Source organism: Nematolebias whitei, chromosome 13, assembly GCF_014905685.2.
Source record: "Nematolebias whitei isolate Nwh7 chromosome 13, NemWhi1, whole genome shotgun sequence".
Taxonomy (NCBI): Eukaryota; Metazoa; Chordata; class Actinopteri; order Cyprinodontiformes; family Rivulidae; genus Nematolebias; species Nematolebias whitei.
In genome coordinates, this window is record NC_056510.1 from 18081731 (window position 1) to 18093402 (window position 11672).

At 38.4% G+C, this 11672-nt stretch overlaps 1 protein-coding gene across 1 annotated transcript; it reads right to left on the reverse strand.

Moving 5' to 3' along the window:
- Window positions 1–734: 734 nt before the first annotated feature.
- Window positions 735–9325, reverse strand: nme9 (NME/NM23 family member 9). The gene is made up of 16 exons (XM_037686146.1): window positions 9293–9325; window positions 9138–9195; window positions 8896–8999; window positions 8749–8820; window positions 6149–6265; window positions 5686–5758; window positions 5469–5551; window positions 5281–5373; window positions 4580–4734; window positions 3731–3927; window positions 3431–3575; window positions 3245–3352; window positions 2356–2507; window positions 2127–2271; window positions 932–1197; window positions 735–811 (listed from the first exon to the last, which is right to left on the reverse strand). Exons 1-16 carry the CDS (start codon window positions 9323–9325, stop codon window positions 735–737), a joined length of 1878 nt encoding a protein of 625 aa, XP_037542074.1.
- Between the last annotated feature and the right edge of the window lie 2347 nt (window positions 9326–11672).

An 11672-nucleotide genomic window follows, 5' to 3' on the forward strand; every position in this document is an offset into this window, starting at 1 on the left:
AGTCACTGTAGAGCTTTTTGGGACTGGGATGATGGTGGCAGTCTTCAGGCAGGTGAGAACTGTCTCCAGGGTAAGTGAGGTGTTAAAGATGTCTGCCAGCACCTCACAGAGCTGATTGGCACATTCTTTCAACACTTTTCCGGGGATGTTGTCTGGGCCAGTTGCTTTGTGCGGATTAATCCTCCTGAAGGTACTTCTTACTGCTGCTGAGGTCACGCTGAGATGCTCTTCATCCAGTGGTGAGGTGAGTCTGGTGCTGGGTGGTCTGTTCGGGTCTTCAAAGCGTGCATAAAACTTGTTGAGGGCATCAGGCAGAGATGGGTCTTTGGGGCATTGTTCACTCCTTCCTTTATAATCTGTTATGCACTTAATGCCCCTCCACATGCTCCGAGGGTCTTGTGAGATGAATTGACCCTCGATCCTCTTTGCATATGTGGCCTTGGCCTTCTTAATACCAGCATACCATTTGAGACATCAGTTTTTAGTTTTGTAATTTGGTTGGATGGGTGCATGATTGCTAATGGTTAGAACAAGTTAAAAAATGTGAGCTCAAATTTATTTTCCAAGACAGCCCTTTCCTTTTTCTCTTAAACCTGCACAAAAGCAAAACAGATATTACTCTCACTAAAAACATCTTTTTAAAAGATCGATTTCTGATAAAGCTTTTTGTGCCATCAAAAGTTCTCAAATATTTTTCTTAAATTAGTTTTTCTTCTACAGAAAATGTCTTACCTTCATGTCAATGAGTTATTAGACATGTCTTGTGTTGAAGAGGTCTTGTTTTCATCCAAAGAACTCTTCAGGTCTTTTGCTGAAATAAAACTGTTCATTTTATATTTGAACTTGCATAACTTTGCTGGCAGAATTTTTCAAAAACGTCCATGAAACCTTGCGGGGTGATGGACATAAAGTTCACACGTCAACAGATTACCTGGAATGTTTTTGTCTGCCTCTCCGTCACTTGTGGGCTCTGCTGCGTCTGTGCTGATGTCACCGAAGATGAACTGGATCTTCTCCTCTGCGTGCTGCTCGTTGGAGGAGCCGTGAACGGAGTTGTGGAGGATGTCTGCAGCAAATCGGGCCCTCAGAGTGTTTGGGGAGGTTTCCTTTGCTTTCTCTGGGTCAGTAGGGCCCATCATTGCCCTCCACTCCTCAACAGCGTTTTCTTTGGTCAGGACAAGCATCACACAGGGGCCTCTGGACAAACAAGATGTATGATATATATAAATATATATATACTATAGATTAAATCTCAGCGGTATATTCAGTGGATTGCTACCCTACAGATTTATTGTTGAAGTTGATAGTTTATGTACAATCAGGTCAGTTTTAATCTACACATCTTTGATTTACTGATGAAGTATTCTGATGGTACAGTAAACATTTTAAAATGAATAATATGAAGGCAGCAGTGTGTATGTTGCTTGTATAACTACTAGAAGTGAAGATAGTTTATATTAAGTGTAGCATGAAGAAGACCCTCTTGGTAATCTCTGGTATAAACATCTTTTACGGTGTGTCAAGGCTATTTTCTTTAAAGTTCATTTAGACATGAAAAAAAAAATCCTGATTGTCATGTACATTTACAAGATGTGATCGAGGAGTTGTAAAATTATTTCTCAGATATGAAACTAGATATTTTTACAAAGACATTTCTGTTATCCTTCCCAGTTTTGTTATTTTGGTAACCTTTGTTGAGAATTTTCTTAGTTTCTGTCATAATACTGAAGTAATTCAACCTTTATTTAGTCAGGTTAATCCCATTGAGCCTCCAGGACTCATTTACAAGAGAGACCTGATTTCAACAAAGAATGATGACAACAATGGACAATCATAAAAGAGGCATACAGATTTTTTTAATAACTGCTGTGCCTTTTAGGCTAAACCATTTTCTGCCAAATCTTAAAATTGCTCCTATTTTCCTTGGAGTCCTAATATTTAATTTTTTTTAATGAACTCAAGAAATAAATTGAAAGAAAAACATGTTTTTAGCAGTTTCACTGCTATAGTAAATTACCTTTTTACTTGTGAACAAAACGGGACTTCACAGATATTCAAAGTGCAAATGACCAATCTCTTGTGTCTCTTTGTGCTGTTCCTGTGATTGTGTGCGGAGACGAACTAACCGACACATGAACTCCACCAGCTGATTAAAGAAAGGCTTCTCTCTGTGCTCTTTGTAAAACTCTTCAGCCATTTCTCTTGACAGCACGGTCTCCTTCAGCTGCGTTACGGTGAAGCCTCTTCCACGGATCTCCTCTAAGATTGTGTCTGTTAGAGTTGAGAGAACAAAGTTACATGATCACAACATTAAAATAACTTTAATGTTTCTGTGCTGTAAACCCCAGGATGCACCTCTGTGTTCCTCCATGGCGTCAGGTTTGATCACTGCCAGCGTGTGTTGTTTAGGGAAGAAGAAGCTGATCTCTCGTTCTGCGTCTTCGGGGCTCAAGCTGCCATGAAGCTGGTTGATGGGCTCATTTTCAACAGCAAACTGGGCCCTTAGACTAACGAGGGACACAGAAACCTTCACTGTACATGTGCGTTATGTGAAAAGGGCACGTGCGATCCAGCGACATGCATATTGAATAATAAACGTGATGTTTTTCTTTCAGCTGCTCCCTGCTTCAGGGGGTGCTTCAACTTGCCTGACAGATTTGGTAATTGGAAGCCCTTCCTGATGCAACCTGGGCTCGAACCTGCAGCCTCAGAATTACAAGAACGTGGTGAGCTACCACCGAGCTACCGCGCCTCCTCTATAAACATTGATGGTTTCCAGAATTCTATTTTAAGATGAAGGAGTATAATTTCTAAAATGTGCTGTTTCTTTGGAGGAAAAGTGTAATTTTCTTTACTTGTAGTCACTTCAGCTCATCCTGTCATCTTGCCTTCTGGTAATTTTTTACAATTTTGGACCCTTTTGACAAATCACAGAGGCTGCAGGGAATATAATGCTTTGCAGGTAGAAAAAGGCAACATTTTTGACACGTAATGGCTTTGCTCTTTGAAAGAGGCTAGTATATAACAATTTTATTCTTGTTTAATTAGAGAACAGCACAAAATTACTTTCTTCTTTTCATCAAAAACTTGACATGGTGAAAGTAAAAGGTCGAGAGGAGATTTTTATTTAACAAGCTGTCACATATTTTCAGGGAAAGATCCTCTTCCTTTCTTCTCCTAATTACACCACGGTGACTCTTTGCTCTTTTTGTCAGCTGCTGAATGAAACAAAGTCATCACTCACCACTCAGGACTCTCCTCTTTGGCTTTATCAAGATCTGGAGGACCAAGAAGACTCTTCCAGTGAAGAACTGCCCCTTGTCTGGCCAGAGCCAAAGTGAGCACTGGCCCACTGTAATTACAGAGGGGGAATAAATGCCTGCAGTTGCTTTAGGATGTTTAGATTGATTGCAGAAAAGGTCCATTTTACCTGGTCATGCTTCGCAGTAGAGCAGGGAAGTAGTCTTCCTCAGCGTGTTGGAAGTAAAATTGTCTGACCTGCTCCTCTGTCAACATCACCTCTCTTTGAAGGGCAACTGTGAAGCCTGACTTGTGAATCTGGGCCACGATCTCGTCTGCAAAAGTGCAAACAGGCAATGATTTAACACGTTTTACCTGAACAGTACAGGCAAAGCTGACATATTTCAAGCAGTTCAGACTGTATCATTAAAAAGGACAGTGATTGTGTTCGTGTGCGCTCTCACTCAGGAGCATTTGGCTTGAACCCCACCTCTGTTCTCCCTGGCAATGTCAGGCCGGATGAGAGCCAGTGTCCTCTCCACACGCTCTTCCTCTCCATCCTGCTCCGCTACTGAGGTCGTCCTGAAGTTGGGGAAGAAGAAGGCAAGTTCCCTGCTGGCCTGGTCACTGTCCTCACTGCCGTGCACGGCGTTGAACAGAGTCTCTGTGCCGTATTGTGCCCGCAAGCTGTAGGAAGCCGGGTGGGGGAGGAAGGAGGGTAGGACCAGATGGTTGCTCAGCTGGTGCTCGACCAAAGAGAAGCATAATGTTTGGGTGTGTCTGATCAAGCAGGCGAGAATGTGCTGTTCATTCCCCGTTCCAGCCTCTAAGCTGAGACTGTTTCCATATGTTGGGATTAACAGAAATCTGCACTTTGAACATATACCTTACAAACATTTCATCAAAGCTAATCGGGCAACTTTTATTACTGACCACTGCTGAAAGGTGAAAGCAGACATTAACGTTTTTATCCATGCATGTACATGTGTCTGTTAGCGAAATATATCATGAACCGCTGGACAAATTTTAATGAAACTCTCAGAAAGTAATCATCAGATCTACTAGTGATTCTCTTTTAGTCAGTCCAGTCCACGATGGCCATCACAGCCTATTGACCTCGGGTAACAAAGATTACGAAAACTTGATTGATGTAACAGATATGAAGATGCATTTTCTTGTGGCAGCAGCTGAGTCATTCATAACTAATACTCCCAGTGTGATACCATCACATAAGATATTATTTAGATGAAAATCACTTCAACTCCTTTATTGCTTAACATAAGAAAAGGTCAAACTCTGGCATGAAAGATGGTGACTGAAATGCTACACTTTAACAAACCTTTCTGGGTTTTCTCTCCTGGCTTCCTCGATGTTTGTCGGGCCGATGAGCTCACGCCACGCTGGTATAACGTTGGCTGAGCTCCCCGTTTGAGAAAGTACCAGAATATGGGAAGGACCGCTGGACATAAACTGCACCAAGTCCTCAAAGCAAGTCTGAAAACCACAAACACAGAGAAGATACACGAGCAGCAGGCACATCTATCCAACTGGAATCCTGAATTTTTTTCCTAAACTTACGCTTCAACAATGTTTTTAATTTGACTTAATGTAAATTCAGTGAATAGTCATGTATAGTTTTACACTTAACTGAACATTATTATTTACCTGCCAACATTTTCTTACGTGCAAAGCTTGGCTAAATTTCAAGCTGTTTGGTATCATAATAAAAGCATGATAAGCAAAAAAAAAAAAAAAAAAGCTGCTTACACAGCAACTCTATTTTGAGCCCTGTGTGGAAATGCAGATGGATGCCAAACATATTGCGGAGTAACTAAAAATTATTTTTTCACTCACATTAGTATGTTGGCTCAGAATATTAATGTATCCTCAAAAACATTCACTGCACCATCATCAGTTTTCTTCACCTTGACTTTGGTAATGCATGCCAGTGTCATCCTGACATAGACGTTATGCTGCACGTGCCCTGTTTCTACATATGCAACAATTTAATCTGTTTCCTTTCAATCATCGTTGTCGTACCTCTGCTGCTTTGTGCTGGTAAAACTCTCGAGCCTCAGCCTCTGTCAGGGTGCGCTCATCATGCGCGAGGATCTCAAAGCCAGCATCTCGAATCTGTCCAGGTTATGTTAACAGAACAGATGAGTGCCAGCTGGAAGGCTTGAGACAATCCTGTCTCCTCAAAATGTGAACACGGTTCATCTGTGTACCTTCATAATGATCTCATTTGCCTTGCCATGAGCAACAGCATCTGGTTTTATGATGGCAACCGTGTAGGATCTACTGGCAGGAACTACAGAGAGAGACAAGTGATTTATCATCCATGATGTAAAAACGCAGACAGAATAATCCGTAAACAACAATTACAGCAACAATAAATCTGATATAACAAGGCTATAAAAGTTAATTAAACAGTTTACACAGTACCAGTTATACTTTCTTCATTTTCTGATGGCATCTCGTCTTCTTCTTTCTTCTCATCAACCAACAGATCTTTCACCTGAAAGACACAACAAAACCTGATGCAAACAATGTAAACCAGAATGTGACTTCCAGTTAACACATGAATAAACTCTTTGTTGCAGATTAGTAACTCTTGTCTTCAAACTAGATAAGCAAGAAACACTTCGAGTGCCCTTTTAGAGTTACTGATTAATTGTTTATTTGGCAATTGAAAACATCACGGTGATATGAAAAATGGCCTCCTGGCAGCTCAAAGCATCTTCTGCAATCTGAAAATTCTATTAAAGAAAAAAGAACAAAGAAACAAGTGTGTTTATGGTCTGTTTTTCAATTCAAACACACTGCTAATAACTTGTGCTTTTGTTGTAAATATTCTTTTTGTGTAAACACTATTGTTACATGACCCCATGTGTGTCTCACTGCTCACCACTTTGCGTCCACCGCCTGAGTCCAGAACAAGTTTCTCTTTAGCCAGTTCCTCCACAACCATCCTCTGAAGCATGGGAGCGTTAGCCCCTCGCAGCACAGCCACCAGCTCACCTCCCTGTTCACGCAACACAAACACAGTCAACAATTAATAATTTTATCTAAAACAAGAACACGCTCATGAATAAGAGTGTTTCTAGCTATAGTGAGTAAAAACAAAACACAAAACTAATGAAAATGGACACAAGATGTCACCGGCTGAGTGAAAAATAGTCCCACAAACATTATCTCTAACGGGGCCACAACTGTTTAATGGTTCTTTGTAGCTCTGGCAAAAACTAACATGCCATTGATATTATTTATATTCATAACTACAAAAGAAAGTTTTAACATTTGTTCTGTCTATGCAAATATGTATATATAATTTCTGAGACAAAAATATACCAATAACACGAGGAGAAATCAGTGTGTGTTAGTGATTTGTGAGCCTGTTAGCCACTTCCTTATTTCCAACTTCCAGACACACTCAAGCATCTTTTGTCTAAAATACAAATGTTTTTAACACATTTTTGAAGTAAGCTGCTAAGAGGGAAAAAAGAGCAATTTTGCACCCATTTTATAAACTATAATATCCATAAATGTGTAGTATGACAATATATGAGATATATATGCATACAATATTCACGAGTTCCTCATCTTTCTGACTGTGTAATGTCGTGCATTGAATTTAACAGAAATGTAACGAGAGACGTTATTTATCTTTGACCCATCAAAATGAATGCGGTCATTTATTTTCAGAATCAAAATTTAACATCAAACATTTACATTAATTTGGCAAAATATGAAAATAATAACAGACAAATTTCACAGAAAATGAACTTCAATCACGCGGCGGTGACTGAGGACTTTGCTTCAGATATTTCTAAAATATCTGTACTGATTTTATGAGATAGAGGAGAGTTTTAAGATGAAATGGAGATTTATCTTACAGAGAGATATGTGAGGGAATTAATCTGTTTGTCCAGAACGTGCACGCTTCATCAGATCTCAGCTTGCCTCCGGTACACTTTAGTCAAATAGAAACTGTTACCTGGTTGACGTAGATCAGCTCGGTATAGAATCCTTCCGACTATTTCAGCGTCTCCGTTGAGAGCAGCTGAAATCCTTCGAGAGTCGTGCGTGGTTTGTTCAAACAGAAGTTATAATCCCAAAACGTCTCTGGATCATCCTGAACGCGTTTGCACCCAAGAACTCTGAACTCCTTTCATTCTTCAGAACTTCTCAGACTCTAACAGAATCTTTCAACTCCAGCAACTCTGGAGTTCTTCATCTCCTCAGGCTCTGGAATTCTCTGGAATTCTACTGAATTCTCACATGAACTGGGAAGTTGCCACATTTTAAATGGGTCGACTTCCGGTTCATTTGAGAGCTTTTGATTGGTCGATGGACCAGGAATAGAGGTGTGGTTTATGATGTAAGATGTTATTAAAAGTCAAGGATTGTTTAGTAACAAACAGAAAGATTATTGTAGGACTTCAGACTTCGTGGAGTCTCACACTTATAATCTTCTGCAAAAGTTTAAACATGACATCTTTCTCGGTAAACATTTTAGTTGACCGAAAACCGACCTTTCACATACTTACAAAACTTGGCTCATTTCAGACAGAAAATCAAGAAATGCATATTAACCTGATTTCTTCTTTAAATGAGGAATAAAAATCATTACTTACTGTTTATGTAAAAATAAAAATGAGTAGTTCTCTTCAACCTGTAACTTTGAGTGAACTAACACAATTTTGATTATCAAACATTTGTAAAACAGTGATGATTATAAAAATTGTCTTTTCTGCTTGATTAATTCAAGAAAGAAAGTCACCAGATGGCTCAGACTGTATTCAGATCAATGAAATAACAGTCCCTGTCCATCTGATAGATTTGAGGTCATCTGGGTCAGATCAGGGTCAGATCAGGGTCAGATCAGGTTCACTACAAATGAGACGTTTTACAAAAATAATGGCAAGTAATTTGGTAATAACAATTAAAAGGGAAACACTTGCCTTTATGATTAACTGCCCAATAAACTAGCCTCATTACTCTAGTTTATCAGAATACTTTATTATTTCTAAATGAGATCCTTTACATTATTAATTTTCCATAATTATTTTGACTCGTGAGCGTGCACAGTTCAGTGTTTAAGTTCTTTGAATAGGAGTTTGGCTGTTTTTTGTTCAAACAAGTAAAAATGCAAGTGAATGTCAACAAATTATAACAGATCTTCAATTGTATAATGTTTTTTTTTTTTTTTTTTTCCATTTAGCACTTTTAAAACTCTTAATGAGTTCTGTTATCTTTATTTCAAGTGATAAGTATGTTTTTAGGCAGGAGAAGACGCAGAACCGTCTCTTTTGGTTGTAAAGGTTGCAAACGTGTGCTTTACACTGGAAATTAGTAACCACTTGTAAAATACAACAGTTTTGAAACATTTTCCTGTATAAAACAGACATTAAATGGCTTAAAGTAATTAAAAAAAGCAGGTTAATCCTAAAGTAAACATTGCAGGTTGCATTATAAAATGTTATTACTCAAAATAGACCCACTCACCCCATAGAAGAGGAAGGTAGGCTCACATTTTCCTCTGTACCTCTCCAAAGCATCAACGCTGTCTGCCTCAGCCTGCATCACACACAAACGAGTCAAAGCAGCTCCTCTTCTCTACAAACGTACTCTTTTAACCTACTCAGGACTTACTGTGGCAAAATGTAGCAGGTCATCCCCCAGTTCGTTCTTTATTTTTCTTAGGAGACTAACCACAGCTCGACAGGGCCCACACCACTGTTGGTACACATCTACAACTGCAAACAAAGTGTGTTGACATCATAGGAGACCAGAGAGACAGGAAGGTTGTCTGGTGCAGTTATCCGAATGAACACAAGGGGGCAGCAAAATACAACCTGTAACAACAACCACTTTATCAACAACTGATTTATCACCTGTTAAACCTTTTGTAGCTAGCATTTCTTCCCATTGTTCTTGGTTTGTGACAGATGCCTGAACAAGAAGAGCCGAACTGAATTAGCTTCCAGCGGTTAAAAACATTTAAATCAAGGGCAAAGGAGTGTTTCACAGAAACTGCGCTCTAACCGACCTGTAGGCTCGCTTCTTTCTTCTTCCCTGCCATTTGTTTAGTATATTCAAAATAACATAACAAAATATAATAAAAAATTAAAAAAAGATAACCGAATCTCCAGCGGTGAGCTAAACTTGTTCATTTTTGTTTAGCTAAGCGAGCTAAAATGCTAAAACGTCGAGCCGCTCTTGTGCTTGTTTGGTCCTTGGTTGCTTAGCAACAACTTTGACCGGATGTAACTCCAGTAGAAAGCCTGCTAAATAATACACAAATAAATAAATATAAACTTTAATGTCGTTCAAAATTGTACAGTGCCATGCAAAACTGGACGAAATGTAATTTAATTTCCCCAGAGCAGCGTAGGAGTACATCATTTATAGAAATTTTAAAGATTTGGGTGTTTAGAGCAGAAGATCCAATTCTTGTGCAGATACAACACGTAATGTGCAAACTGTATACTTATTTTATACATATTATACATGCATGCACATACATCTATATACTTACATACAAGATACAAACAGCATCCATGCCTGAGTGAATTCCCATACTGCTTATTTTGAGTAAGTTTTTATATTTTTATTTTACTGAGGCTGTGTGTGACGACAGAAAATATTATCACAGCGACATGTATTGTCTTTCTGACATAATAATGCACTTTTTGAGTGAAGAACAGCTCGCAGTGGGATTTTACAACTTTTCTGATGCTTCTTGCTGTATTTCACATGAAATAACTCGCAGAGTCCACAAGGGGGTGCTGTTTCAAACCAATTTAAATATGACATATTCATGTTAAAAATAATTACTCGTCAGAAACGCTTTGTGTTGCAATTCTCTGAACTTATTTCAGTTTTCCAAGTTGTCCTTTCCTATTTATTTGTACGAAAAAAAATCCTCCATTAGTTCATGTAACCCCACAGACAAAGAAACACTCACACAGGCAAAACCATTATCATTATATCATTAAATTAAATTTGCCTTTGGTGGTGTAATAATTCATAACTTTTTATAACATGTTCCTCACATATTTCTGAAAATGTGCACATTCACTCTCACAGATGTCATATATACATACAAGAATGTAATTTGCTAACAGAAACTACATACAATGAAAAAAAAAACTTTAAAAGGTGCATAAGTGCTTGGCACTTTTCCTTTTCATGTTTGTAAGCATCAGATGTAAAATGTTTAAAACTGCACAGACGCACGTGGAATCACCCTTTCAAGATCAGCTTTTATAAAATCAAACACAAACACCAATCTGTAATGAAAAATAAAATAGCTCAGTCTGGTTTCTTACTTGCTAAGGTATTAAAAATTAAATCTATTTCTTTCCACCTCAACTATCTGTTGTGATGCAGAGAGCGTGCTGGCCCTGGAGGTGAGTTTGTACCATGACTTCTTCAAGTACCCATTAGTTACAGTGAGAGCTTCACAAGGCAGTTTATATTTTACTTAAAAACCCACGAAACAAGCAACCTGGTTTATTGGTTTCTGCATTTTTAACCTTTCAGAAACCTTTGAAGGTTGACCCACTTGGATCAGACAGGACATTTTGGAAATTGTGACTCGGGCTTGCAAGTTTATAATTTTGATTTATTTTAGTTTGTAAATCAAATGTTTTGACATTCATATTATCACAAGAAGACAAACATTAAATTAGTATTTATCTGTGCCCTAATAATGGGTTAAATAACCATGAGTCACAGTAAAGTTTTACAAAATTACTCAACTGCATGTCAAAGAAGAAAGATGAGTCATTATTAACTGAAAGAGCACAGATGGAAACTGTTAATTTATTAATGTTTTAACATTAGGCAGACTAAGGCCTAAAGTTCTGGTAGTCTCCTCAGGTTGCAAGGAAGTTTTATAGAATAGAAAAATAATGTTCTTGAGTATGCTTCAAGCACAGATTGGTTTAGAAGTCTTCACTTTGCAGTTTTGTTTTGTGTGGAGGAAATCACAATAAGATTAAAATGAAGACACTAAGAGGTGAGCTCTCAGTGAAAACACATCTTTCCTACTGGAAGTCATGACCCAAAATATGTACGGAAATATGGATCTCCACAATTTGGTTTGTAAAATTTATTGCTATCTAGATGCCACACGACAAAATATGAAATGTGGCCAAAACAAAATGGCTCCAACTCAAGAAATTTTAAAGATACTGGGCTAAACTCTGGCGTGGTAGTAGCTGAGACTCATTCACAACACACACTTTGAGACACCTTACAGTATATGTGACGTTACACATTATGTTTTTATTATTAATTGTATTGTTTCAACAGGAGGATCTTTGAAACTCTACTTTGAAGCACATCATGTTTCCTTAGAGACTGCTAGGCCTTTATTTTCCATCCATCCATCCATCCATCCATCCATCCATCCATCCATCCAT